This window comes from Garra rufa, chromosome 22 (genome assembly GCF_049309525.1).
Source record: "Garra rufa chromosome 22, GarRuf1.0, whole genome shotgun sequence".
Lineage (NCBI taxonomy): Eukaryota > Metazoa > Chordata > Actinopteri > Cypriniformes > Cyprinidae > Garra > Garra rufa.
This window is the reverse complement of record NC_133382.1, coordinates 23,254,420-23,267,265: the sequence shown is the minus strand read 5'-3', so window position 1 is coordinate 23,267,265 and position 12,846 is coordinate 23,254,420. Positions and strand designations below refer to the sequence as shown.

At 35.4% G+C, this 12,846-nt stretch overlaps 1 protein-coding gene across 1 annotated transcript; it reads left to right on the top strand.

The window, feature by feature from the left end:
- Nucleotides 1-390: 390 nt before the first annotated feature.
- On the top strand, nucleotides 391-12,016 carry msh2 (mutS homolog 2 (E. coli)). The gene is made up of 16 exons (XM_073828031.1): nucleotides 391-774; nucleotides 1,015-1,163; nucleotides 1,250-1,537; nucleotides 3,861-4,007; nucleotides 4,091-4,240; nucleotides 4,332-4,465; nucleotides 6,242-6,441; nucleotides 6,797-6,906; nucleotides 7,013-7,136; nucleotides 7,214-7,364; nucleotides 7,448-7,545; nucleotides 9,348-9,593; nucleotides 9,706-9,910; nucleotides 11,002-11,249; nucleotides 11,328-11,497; nucleotides 11,588-12,016. The coding sequence occupies exons 1-16, from the start codon at nucleotides 567-569 to the stop codon at nucleotides 11,768-11,770; spliced, it is 2,811 nt and encodes a 936-aa protein (XP_073684132.1). The 5' UTR covers nucleotides 391-566; the 3' UTR covers nucleotides 11,771-12,016.
- Nucleotides 12,017-12,846: the final 830 nt, after the last annotated feature.

Here is a 12,846-nt window from a genome sequence, read left to right as displayed (position 1 = left end):
TACATTTTAAAATATATTCAGATAGAAAACTGTTATTTTAAATAGTAAAAATATTACAAAATGTTACTTTTTTTTGCTGTACTTCAGCAAATAAATGCAGGTCGGTGAGCAAAAAAGACTTTCTTAAAAACATTAAAAACCTTACTGTTCAAAAACTTTGACTGGTAGTGTATTATTAATTAAATTATGAATAAATGAATATGAAAAAATGAATAAATAAAAATATAATATCACATACAATACAATAATCCTTACCACAAAGTCCAGTTTTCCCAATATAATCTCCAAATACTTTTAGAACAATGCTGAATAGAGATAATGGTAAACTGAGGTGTTTTTTCCAATCCACAGAATTCACAAAGAATTATTATAAAATAACCTTTTTTTTAAAATGCCATTAATCTTACAACCAATGAACGTGACAGTAGTCATTTCCAACATATAGTTTAGAAAAATACAAAATAACCCTTCTTTATTTGAAGTGTGGATAGTTGTCGTAATTTTAACTCCGCCTCCGTTGCCTTTGACCCTCCTCGCGCGCCTGTGCTGTGGCGGGAGATTCCAGCATGGCGGTGCAACCTAAACAAAATCTGTCCATGGACAGTGCATCTGAACATGGATTTCTGAATTTTTATTTTTCTATGCCCGAGAAACCAGACACCACAGTGAGAGTATTTGATCGAAACGATTACTATACGGTGCACGGGAAAGATGCGGCTTTTGCAGCCAAAGAGGTTTTCAAGACGAATGGAGTCATCAAAAACCTGGGCTCAGGTTAGCTATTAACTTATGAAATTATTTCACAGAATAGTCGTTCATTAAAGAAATTTTATTCTTTGTTTTGTTTTGTTGTGCAGATATATATATATATATATATATATATATATATATATATATATATATCTTACTGTAACTGCAGTATAATATCAGTTTGTGAACGACTTCAAAATGATGTTTGTGTTGTTAAATCGATCATTTTGTCTAATAAAGATGCTTTGTATTTTAAAACCGCAGGTAATAAGAGGTTGGAGAGTGTGGTCCTCAGTAAAATGAATTTTGAGTCATTTGTGAGGGACCTGCTGCTGGTCAGACAGTACCGAGTGGAAGTTTACAAGAATGCCAGTAAGAGTAGCAAAGAACATGACTGGCAAATATCTTACAAGGTATCTTGCATTGTTCACTGTTCAATACATTTTTTCTTAGTGTATCACCTCACCTAGTTTTATCATGTTGGTGTTTTGCTTCCTAGGCGTCTCCAGGAAACCTGACCCAGTTTGAGGAGATTTTATTTGGCAGTGGAGGAGGGCCTGGGGAGGGAGCTGCCGGTGTCGTCGGGGTTCGTCTTGGCACCGGAGCCGATGGACAGCGTGTTGTCGGTGTTGGCTATGTGGACAGCACCCTCCGGAAACTCGGCGTGTGTGAATTCCCAGACAACGATCAGTTTTCCAATCTGGAGGCTCTTCTTGTGCAGATCGGGCCTAAAGAGTGTGTGCTTCCTGGGGGAGATGCAGGGGGAGACCTTGGAAAACTCAAACAGGTGTTTTGCTTATAGGTGCCAGATTGTGTGTTATGAAACAAGATGGAGATGGACAATATATTGGAATAATATTGATATATAAGTTCAGAATTCAGACCCTTTTTGTTGCAGTTCTGAGTTTATCTCACAATTGAAGGGTTTACATCTCATTTACATCTCTTATTTTGTTTTTAGCCAAAGAATAAAAATAAAAACAATATAGAGGTTTTATATCAAAGTTCTGTTTTTAGTTTATATCTTTTTTTCTTAGAATTGCATGATATAAACCATGACTTTGAGAAATAAATTCTGACACTTTTCATAGTTGTGAGTTTATATCTTGTAATTCTGACTTTTTTTCTATCAGAATTGCGTAATACAAACTCACAATTCTAACTTTTTTCCTCACAGTTTGGACTTTTTTTTCTCAGAGTTGCATGATACATGCGATATAGTCAGAATTGCGTGATATAAACTCAATTGCAAGAAATAAATTCTGACTTTTAACTATAACTCGCAACTCAGAGTTGCATGATACAAACTCACAATTCTGACTTTTTTTCTCAGAATTGAGTGATACGAACTCATTTTTTACTTTTTTCTAAGAATTGTGTGATAAACTTGGATTCTGACTTTTTTCGCAATTGTTAATATCCTGCAATTTTTACTTTTTTTCTCAGAATTGCGTGATGTAAACTAACAACTGCAACAAAAAAGTCAGAATTGTATGATATAAACCTATATATAAAATATTTTTTCCTCAGAGTAGTGTGATACGAACTTTAATTTTGACTTTCTCAGAAGTGCGATACGAACTTTTCTCAGAATTTTGTGATATAAACTTGCAATTGTGAGTTATAAAGTCAGAATTGCATGATATAAACTCAAAATTGCAAGAAATAAAGTCAGAATTGCTTCATATGAACTTCATATGAATTCTGACTTTTCCCCAATTGAGTTTATATTTTACAATTTTAACTTTTTCTCAGTTGCATGATACATGCGATATAGTCAGAATTGCATGATATAAACTCAGAAATGCAATAAAGTAATTCTGACTTTTTTTTTAACTATAACTCGCAATTCATAGTTGCATGATACAAACTCAAAATTCTAACTTTTTTCTCTCAGAATTGCATGATATAAACTCAAATTTCTGACTTTTTTCTCAGAATTGCATCATATAAACTTGCAATTCTGACTTTTTCCCCAATTGTGAGTTTATTTCTCACAGTTTTTACTTTTTTTCTCTGAGTTTCATGATACATGCGATATAGTCAGAATTGTGTGATATAAACTCAGAAATGCAAAAAATTAATTCTGACTTTTTTTAATAAACTATAACTCGCAACTCAGAGTTGCATGATACAAACTCACAATTCTGACTTTTTTTCAGAATTGCGTGATATAAACTTGCAATTCAGACTTTTTCCACAATTGTTTATATCTCGCAATTTTTTTTCTCAGAATTGCGGGATGTAAAATCACAACTGCAATAAGTCAGAATTGCATGATATAAACTCTTAATTCTGCGTGATAAACTTGCAATTCTGACTTTTTTTTTGCAATTGTGAGTTTGTCTCACAATTGACAATTTGTGATTTTTTTTTTCCCCTCAGAGTAGCATGATACAAACTTGTGTTTTTGACTTTTTTCTCAGATTTGCGTGATATAAACTTGCAATTCTCTTTTTTTTAATTTAGCAAATGTGAGTTTATATTTCGCAATTCTGACTTTTTCTTCTAAATTAACTCGCAATTGTGAGTTGTAAAGTCAGAATTACATGATATATGAACTTCATATGAATTCTGACTTTTTTCTCAGAATTGTGAGTTATTGTCCTATTTTGGGGTGGGATATGTTCTCAGAGTTGTCTCACAATTCTGATTTAATAAACTCGCAATCCTGAGAAAAAAAGACACTTACCCACACACACACACATGCAGATTGAGATAAGATGTCTGATATTTTGATTTTATTTTTCTCAATTGCAAACTTGCAACTCTGGGGGGGAAAAAGTCAGAATTGTGAGTTTGTCTTGCAATTTTGACTTGATTTTTTTGGTTTTGCGAAATATAAACTTGCAATTCTGATAAATTAAGTCAAAACTGCAAGACAAAAAGTCAGAATTGTGAGATAAAATATATATATATATTTTATTCAGTGGTGGAAATGGGATTTCATAGTTGTCAAACATAAAATGGAAAAAGCAAAAAAAATGCAGCTTATCATATCAGGCAGAATTTTACGTGCATTTAGAATTTTGGTGCAGTCCTAGAACAAGATTGTATAACCATAAGCATAATAGTTTTTTCTTACATGCTGGTTGTTGTTCATATTTCAGGTGGTACAGCGTGGTGGCATTCTGCTCACAGACAGAAAGAAATCAGAGTTCTCTACCAAAGACATTGTGCAGGATCTGAATCGGCTACTGAAGGCCCGTAAGGGAGAAACTGTGTCCAGTGCTGCACTTCCAGAGATGGAGAAACAGGTTTGGGGCTATGCAACACATTTTAGATACGTAATTTCAGATGCTTAGCCAGGAGATACAACCTGGTTATTTTTTTCCCCCAGATTGCAATGTCTTGTTTACAAGCAGTCATCAAATACCTGGAGCTTCTCTCAGATGAGGCCAATTTTGGTTCCTTTAAGATAACCACCTTTGACCTCAACCAGTACATGCGTCTGGATAATGCTGCTGTGCAGGCTCTGAATCTCTTCCAGGTCAGGGGTGATTCAAAAACAAGAAATATGCATTTTCTTCAGTGAAGGGTTTTTGTGAGTTCTGATTTGTTGTTCCTCTGTGGTTTCTTAGGGTTCATCTGATGATGCTACAGGCACACACTCTCTGGCAGGGCTTTTAAACAAATGTCGTACCCCACAAGGACAACGGTTGATCAACCAGTGGATCAAACAGCCTCTCATCGACAAAAACAAGATAGAAGAAAGGTGAGACTTTTGTTACATATACTTTTAAATCTTGATGTCATTCTTTGATTCAACCTGATACATATTTGTGGAATAGTACAGAGGGTTTGCACTTACGTCACAATTTGGTCAATTATCCGGATGCACGGCCATATTGGGGATACTCGGATGTGCAAACCAGCATGGTTTGCATGGTTGATGTACTACTGATTACGTTGTTCTGCTAATTTATGCTGTCTAAACCACGGGAAAAACATGTGGAAGCTCCTAAATCATATAGAGAAGGACTTAGTAAGCAGGAAAGGGAGCAATATTTTGATAAACTGAAGTAAATGGGTGATAAAGATACATGCAAGCAGTATTAATTAAGATATTATCCAAATATTTTACCTACCTGACTGATAATAAGAACAATCATGAATGTTGTCAAGATTCTTGTCCTGGAAATCCTGGTTCAGTTTGGCCAACCACAAGTGCCTTTTGTTCCTCAGACAGTTTTTTGCACTTTTCTCCTTGATTTGTAATAACTTTTCGCAGTCTTTAGTACTCCAGATGTTTTCCCTGTCCGACCGATTAGTACAGCCCAAAACATGACAATAATTGACAATTTTCAGCAGCAATAACCAGCAAAATATGTGAGTTTGGTTCGGTTCAGTGGCATTGTTTATGTTCAGTGCCGCCAATACGGCCGATGACGTTTTGAGAAAACACTATTGGATGTCTAAGTTGTTTAAGATGTTGTTTTTCCCATCATACAAAGCAACATGCAATGAGACTATAATTCTTATTTAAAAGTGTAGAGATAGTAGAATTTTTGAGAAATTTCTTATGATCTTTCTTATGATCACCAAGCATATATGTGACCCTGGACCACAAAACCAGTCATAAGGTTAAATTTTACAAAACTGAGATGTATACATCATATGAAAGCTCAATAAATAAGCTTTCTATTGATATATGGTTTGTTAGGACAGGACAATATTTGGCCGAGATACATCTATTTGAAAATCTGGAATCTGAGGGTGCAAAAAATCAAAATACTGAGAAAATCACCTTTAAAGTTGTCCAAATTAACTTCTTAACAATGCATATTACTAATCAAAAATTACATTTTGATATATTTATAGTAGGAATTTTACAAAAAATCTTCATGGAACATGATCTTTACTTAATTTCCTAATGATTTTTGGCATAAAAAAAATCAATAATTTTGACCCATACAATGTATTTTTGGCTATTGCTACAAATATACCCCAGCGACTTAAGACTGGTTTTGTGGTCCAGGGTCACATATAATATATTAATATTCTGTAAAATGAATATAATATAATATTAAATTTAATTTACTCCAATGATAGCAAAGCCAATTTTTCAGCAGTCAATTTAGCATCTTCAGTATCACATGATCCCCAGAATCATTCTGATATGCTGATTTGGTGCTCAAAAAACATTTATTGGTATCAATGTTGTAAAACAGTTGTGTTGCTAAATATTTCTCTGGAAACTGGTACTTTTTTAAAGATTCTTTGAACAGAAAGTCCAAAAGGACATCTTTAATCTGAAAAAGAAATCTTATGTAACTTTTTAAATGTCTTGACTGTCATTTCGGTCAGTTTAATGCATCCTTGGTGAATAAATGTAATAATTACTTGAATTTGAAATAATGAGACTGAACTATGGTTTGATCAGTTGACCATCTTTAGCAGCTCTTTGTCTTGGTTTTCTTTAAGTATGTTGTGATTGTAGAGGATTTCTTTTTGCCTCTGACTTCATTACAAATTTGTTCATGATGTGCAGGCTGGATCTTGTGGAGACTTTTGTGGAGGACTCTGAGCTGAGGAAGAGTTGTCAAGAAGATCTTCTCCGCCGTTTTCCAGACCTTAACCGAATGGCAAAGAAGTTCCAGCGCCACAGCTCTAATTTACAAGACTGTTACAGGGTCTATCAAGCTGTGGGGCAATTGCCGAGTCTGGTGCTGGCATTGGAGAGATATAGTGGTGAGCAAAATGTTGCCTGTTAAAGGGATGATTCACCCAAAAATGAAAATTGCCCCATGATTTACTCACCCACAAGCTACTCAAGATGTATATGACTTTCTTCTTTCAGACAAATTCTAGACCACTGTTTATCGCTATTATAAAGCTTAGAAGAGCCAGGACATTTTTTTAATATAACTCAGATTGTATTCATCTAAAGAAGAAAGTCATGTATACCTAGGATGGCTTGAGAGTGAGTAAATCATGGGGTAATTTTCATTCTTAGATGAACTATCCCTTTAATCTTCTAATTTGCATTTGAACAACAAAGTTTGTTGTGGAGCAACACAATGAGTGACAGCTGTATTTTGATCAGGGAAACATCAAGTCCTCCTGCACGCCGCATTCGTCTCTCCCCTCAACGACCTCGTCTCTGACTTCAACAAATTTCAGGAGATGATTGAAACCACACTGGACATGAACCAGGTCTGCTGTTGTCACCACCACTCTGTGTTCAAGTTCAGTTTGTAAGTTGCTCTGGCTAAAGGTTGGAGTTCCTAAAATGTATAACACTTTTGTTTTTGTTGTCTAGGTTGAACATCATGAGTTCCTGGTGAAACCCTCATTCGATCCCACCTTGAGTGAGCTCAGGGAGAACATGGATCGTTTGGAGAAATCCATGCAGGCTGCCTTGAACAGTGCAGCTCGTGAACTTGGTAGGTGGACAGTATTTTTTTCATATTATGCATTTTAGTGTTAAACTAGTAACAATCAATTGTTTGTTTTGCTTTAGGGCTGGAAGCAGCGAAGACTGTGAAGCTGGAATCCAACGCACAGATCGGTTACTTTTTCCGAGTCACTTGCAAAGAAGAAAAGAGTCTTCGCAACAACAAGAAATTCACTACTTTAGATGTTCAAAAGAACGGAGTGCGATTTACTAACAGGCAAGATGTTGTATGAGATGTTTAAATACTGCTGCTGCTAATGGTTAGTTGTTAGTAAGTAATGAGGTTGTCTTTTTTTACAGTAAGCTGAGCTCTTTGAATGAAGAGTACACTAAAAGCAGAGAAGAGTATGAGGAGGCTCAGAACGCCATCGTCAAAGAGATCATCAGCATAGCAGCAGGTGAATCAAGTTTTCTATGATTGTAGTTAAGGAATGTTCTGGATTCAGTATTAAAGGGATGGTTCACACAAAAATAAATTCTCAACCTCATGTTGTTCCAAACCTGCAAGAACTTTGTATATAGGGAAAACAAATTACGATATTTTTGATGAAATCCGAGAGCTTTCTGACCCTGCATAGACAGCAACACAACTGACATGTTCAAGGGCCAGAAAGGTAGTAAGGACATCGTTAAAATAGTCCATGTGACATCAGTGGTTCAACTGTAATTTTATCCTGCAATGAGAATAATTTTTGTGCGCAAAGAAAACAAAAATAGTGACTTTATTCATCAGTTTCTTCTCTTCCTAGCCAGCCTCAGCCATGCGTTCAGGAGAGTTCAGTGGTTAGCCATTAGCCTTTTTAGTCACTAACATTAAGCTGTTTTCAGTTAATCGTATTGTTAGTACATTAAGAATTGAGTGGTTTAAATATACCTGCAAGCAGCGATTACCGGGCTTCAAGCGCTTTAAGGCATTTAAGCAAATATGGAAACCACCTAAACCAATGATTGAAAAAAAAAAAACATCTTTGGCAAATACAGGTAATTTGCCATAGAAATGTTTTTTTTTTTTATGTTTATGACTGTTATAGCGCCAACTGTGGTCTGATCTCCTTAAAACTTTGCATGCTTGTTTATAATCACCTGTCTCATGTTCTTACCAGGTTTCATGAAATTGAGTTTTCCTTTAGGCTTTATAGGATTTGGGGTAAATTTGGACAGGCCCCTGTTCTAAATGACCCTGTTCGTTATAGCCTCCCAAAGGATGCATTTCAACTTTTTTTATTGACCGTTATCAACCTGAGAGTCCAGAGAATTGTACTGCAGTGTTTTTTCCAGATTGAGCAAAAAAAACTAGGTCTAGTTTGCAAAAGTAGGTTTTTGACATCATCTCAATCATTGTTAATCATCAAATGATTTGATTGACAGCAGTGGTTCTAGAGGCAAAGTTGTCCGGAATGAGGAGGTCTATCGTATGATACAAATATTGTGTGTATGTGTGGAAAACCAGGTACAATTGTTTACCTTGAAAAATGCGATATTGCCCCCCAGTGGCTGATTTCTTTCGAATTTCTCTCCTTTGGGCCCATAACTCAAACAGACCCATCGAGTTTTGTTCTGATCAGCCTCCGTTAAAATTGGTGCTAAAAATTTGTCGGGCAATGGCAGACATGTTTTTTGAGATACACAAAAGTCCTTATAGACACTTGGGACACTTTGGACCAAGACCATGCACACCTAATTTCATGTTGAAAGGACAAATGGTTGTGCAGTTATAGCCATTTTTATGTTTTTTTCCCTCTTATAGCACCATCAAGTTTTTTTCTCTGTGACCTCAGATTGAGCTCTTACATAAGTGTTCTGAGTTTGGCAAAGATATCTCATTCCGTTCTGGAGTTATAGGCATTTTACTAAAAGTGGCCCTGTCCCTTTCGAACGTTTTGGCGTCCCTTTGCGACAGTGAGTGGAAAGTTTAACTTTTTTTTGATAATAATTTATATTTACCCCAGAGAATCTTTCTGCACTGGTTTGGTTTTGATCAGGTAAAAAAAAACCTAGGACTAGTTTGCAAAAGTAGGTTTTTCAAAAAATGTGAGATGCTCAAATTTTGCAAAGGTCAAGGTTGAATCTGAGGTGTGCATTCTACGTCTTACATCTAAGTTTTAGTTGGAGATTGCTTATCCATGACCATTTTAACAATTACAATAGGGTTTCAGCGCTATGCACTTGAACCTCTAATAACCCTGTGTTTGTACCATAGGCTATGTGGATCCAGTACAGACTCTGAATGAGGTGATAGCCCAGCTGGATGCAGTGGTGAGCTTTGCTGTGGTGTCCCATGCTGCTCCAGTGCCTTACGTGAGGCCTACAATACTAGAGAAAGGGTCAGGGAGACTCATTGTGAAGGCGGCAAGACATCCCTGTGTTGAAGCCCAAGATGACGTGGCTTTCATTCCCAATGATGTCACCTTTAGAAGGGGCGAGGAGATGTTTCATATCATCACAGGTAGGTTTTTTAAAAAATTAATTATGAAAATAAGCTTCTAAGTAGAATACTAGCATAAATAGAAGTTTAATGTGCATAAATGCATTAATCAATGTGTTTCTGATATGTTTAGGTCCAAATATGGGTGGTAAATCTACATACATCCGCCAAGTGGGTGTGATCGTGCTGATGGCACAGATTGGCTGTTTTGTACCATGTGATGAGGCAGAGCTGAGTGTGGTGGACTGCGTGCTCGCTCGAGTGGGTGCAGGGGACAGCCAGATCAAAGGAGTGTCCACCTTTATGGCTGAGATGCTGGAGACGGCTGCTATTCTTCGGTCAGAACTCAAATGAGACATTTTTTGTACATTATATTTAAAGGAACATTCTGGGTTCAGTACAAGTTAAAGGGATAGTTCACCCAAAATTGAAAGTTCTATCATTTACTCACCCAATTTTACAATATTGTCATTTTTTTAAATGACAAAACGCTATACACCCTAAGTGCTAAAATATGCTTCAGCTTTTAAATCCTCCAAAAATTGTCCTTTCACTTCCATTGTATGGGCATCAATAAACCCTAAAACACTTTCACATTTGTATGCATTTGATACATTTATACAGTTACATGCATGTCATGCCAGTAAGATTTTAAGAAGTTTCTCCTGCAAATCTATACTGCATTTATTTGATCAGCAAATATTTAAATATTTTTACTATTTAAAATAACTGTTTTCTAATTAAATATATTTTAAAATGTAATTTCAAAGCTGAATTTTAGCATCATTACTCCAGTCACACAATCCTTTAGAAATCATTCTAATATTCTGATTTGCTGCTCAAAAAACATTTGTTGAAAACAGCCAAGTAGATTTTTTTTTCCAGGTTTCTTTGAATAGAAAGTGTTTAAGACTGTTTTTAGAAAGAACAGCATTTATCTGAAATATGAATCTTGTAACATTATAAATGTTTTTTTGTCACTTTTGATCAGTTTAAAGCATTCTTGAAGTATTTCTATAATTTGAAAAATTATACTGACTCCAAACTTTTGAAAAGTGTAGTGTACAATGTTACAGAAGCTTTTTATTTTTTTATTTCATATAAATGCTAATCTTTGGATCTTTCCATTCATCAAGGAACCCTACAAAAATTTACTCAACTGTTTTGAACCGCAAATTCGCATATTAGAATGATTTCTGAAGGATCACGTGATCCTAAAGACTGGAGTAATGATGCAAAAAAAATTTGCTTTGTTCACAGGAAATATATTTAAATAGAATTCAGTAATGGTAAAAAAATAATTTACAATATTACTGCTTTCGCTGTATTTTGGATCAAATAAATGCAAGCGTGATGAGCAGAAGAAACTTCAAAAACATTTGACTGGTAGTGTATAATATATCATGTTTTTTATATTTTGGCTTTTCAGATCAGCCACAGAGGATTCTCTCATCATTATTGATGAATTGGGCCGAGGCACATCCACATACGATGGCTTTGGTCTGGCCTGGGCAATCTCAGAGTACATCGCCACCCGCCTCAAGTCCTTCTGCCTGTTTGCCACTCACTTCCATGAGCTGACGGCACTTGCACAGCAGGTTTCCACTGTCCGGAACCTCCACGTCACTGCCCTGACCACAGACAGCACTCTCACCATGCTCTACAAGGTGAAAAAGGGTAAGTGTCTCTTAAAACATTTTCTAAAAACTGTTTTATGTATTTTTATTGTCTATAATAATTATTTATTTGACTTAGGCGTTTGTGACCAGAGCTTTGGGATTCATGTGGCAGAGCTTGCTAACTTCCCCAAGCATGTGATTGCTAATGCAAAGGAGAAAGCTTTGGAGCTTGAGGAGTTCCAGGATATCTCTAGAGCTGGGGAGGAAGCTGGACCCGAAGCCAAGAAACGCTGCTTGGAGAAACAGGTGAGGTGAAAAATGTTTGCATTTGCTCTGCATCTCAGTGTTTTTAACTTCTACACTTAATAAACTGATGTGCTGTAATTCTACCCACAGGAGGGGGAGAAGATCATCGAGGCTTTCCTGGCTAAGGTTAAATCAATGCCTGTTGATGGCATGTCTGATGAGGCTGTCAAAGAGGAGCTGCGCAAACTCAAAGCAGAGGTCATCAGACAAAACAATAACTTTGTCAATGAGATAGTATCACATTCTGCCAAAGTTAAACTGACCTCAGCCTGAGGGCTAAGCTTTGGCTTAGTGTATAAAAGTCCAACAGTTCTGTAAAGTTGTTTATGTATAATGGAAATGGATATAATCTATAGTAGATTAGAAAAATGTTCCATTTTAGCACTATCCTTTTTCTTTTCAACTGTTATTTTGCAAACTAGCACTATCCTTTTCTTTTCAACTGTTATTTTGCAAATTGTTGCTACATTCTTAAGCATTCTGTCATAAATCTTCTCTAAGTAAAAAATTTCTAAAAATGTTTTTTGTATGTATATTGTCAGTTAAAATCACAACTACAGTTTTGGTTAGAGACAATGTCGCCATCTAATGGATACATTTGGAAATGTTTAATTTTTCAATTGTATTTTTACATATTTTCAAAGTTAATGTTTTAATATTATAATTACAAACAGGTTTAGTTCAGTTGGACCTTATTTGTACCCTTTTAAATTTCCATTTAGATTTATAAACAATACAATATTTTATAAAGGTACTAAATACACCAGGATGCCACAGTGGATTGCTAGGTCTGGAGAGAAAAAAAGTTAAAGTAAATGGGGAAAAAAGGATTAAACTGAATTAAAGAAAAATTGGGGAAAAAAAATTAATGATTAAATAATAATAAAAAAATATTTAAATGGGTGCATTTAACTATACAGTAAGTATAGTATAAAAAGAAAAATATTTTGCTTTTTTTTTCACAGTATAAATTGGGTTTTTAAACATTTAAATAGATACATGAGCTGGCTTTTAAATTTTAGGATCATTTGGATTAAGTTCTTTAGCAGGGCCATTTTCTCAATATTTTGATTTTGTTTTGTGCCTTCAAATTCCTAACAAACTATACGTCAGTGTAAAGTTTATTTATTCAGGGTAAAAAAATTGACCATTATGACTGGTTTTGTGGTCCAGGGTAACATATTTTAAGGTCTGTGGCATTGAAAATCCCTGTGAGAGTTTACCAGGTGAATAAAACCAAGAAGAACAGAGCATCTTTCACTGAGTTTTAAGAAAGTGCTTTATTTTTACAATTGGTCAGGTTTGGCCAAGTAAGTTTGTTGTCTAACCAAAACATCTTAAACCAGCCT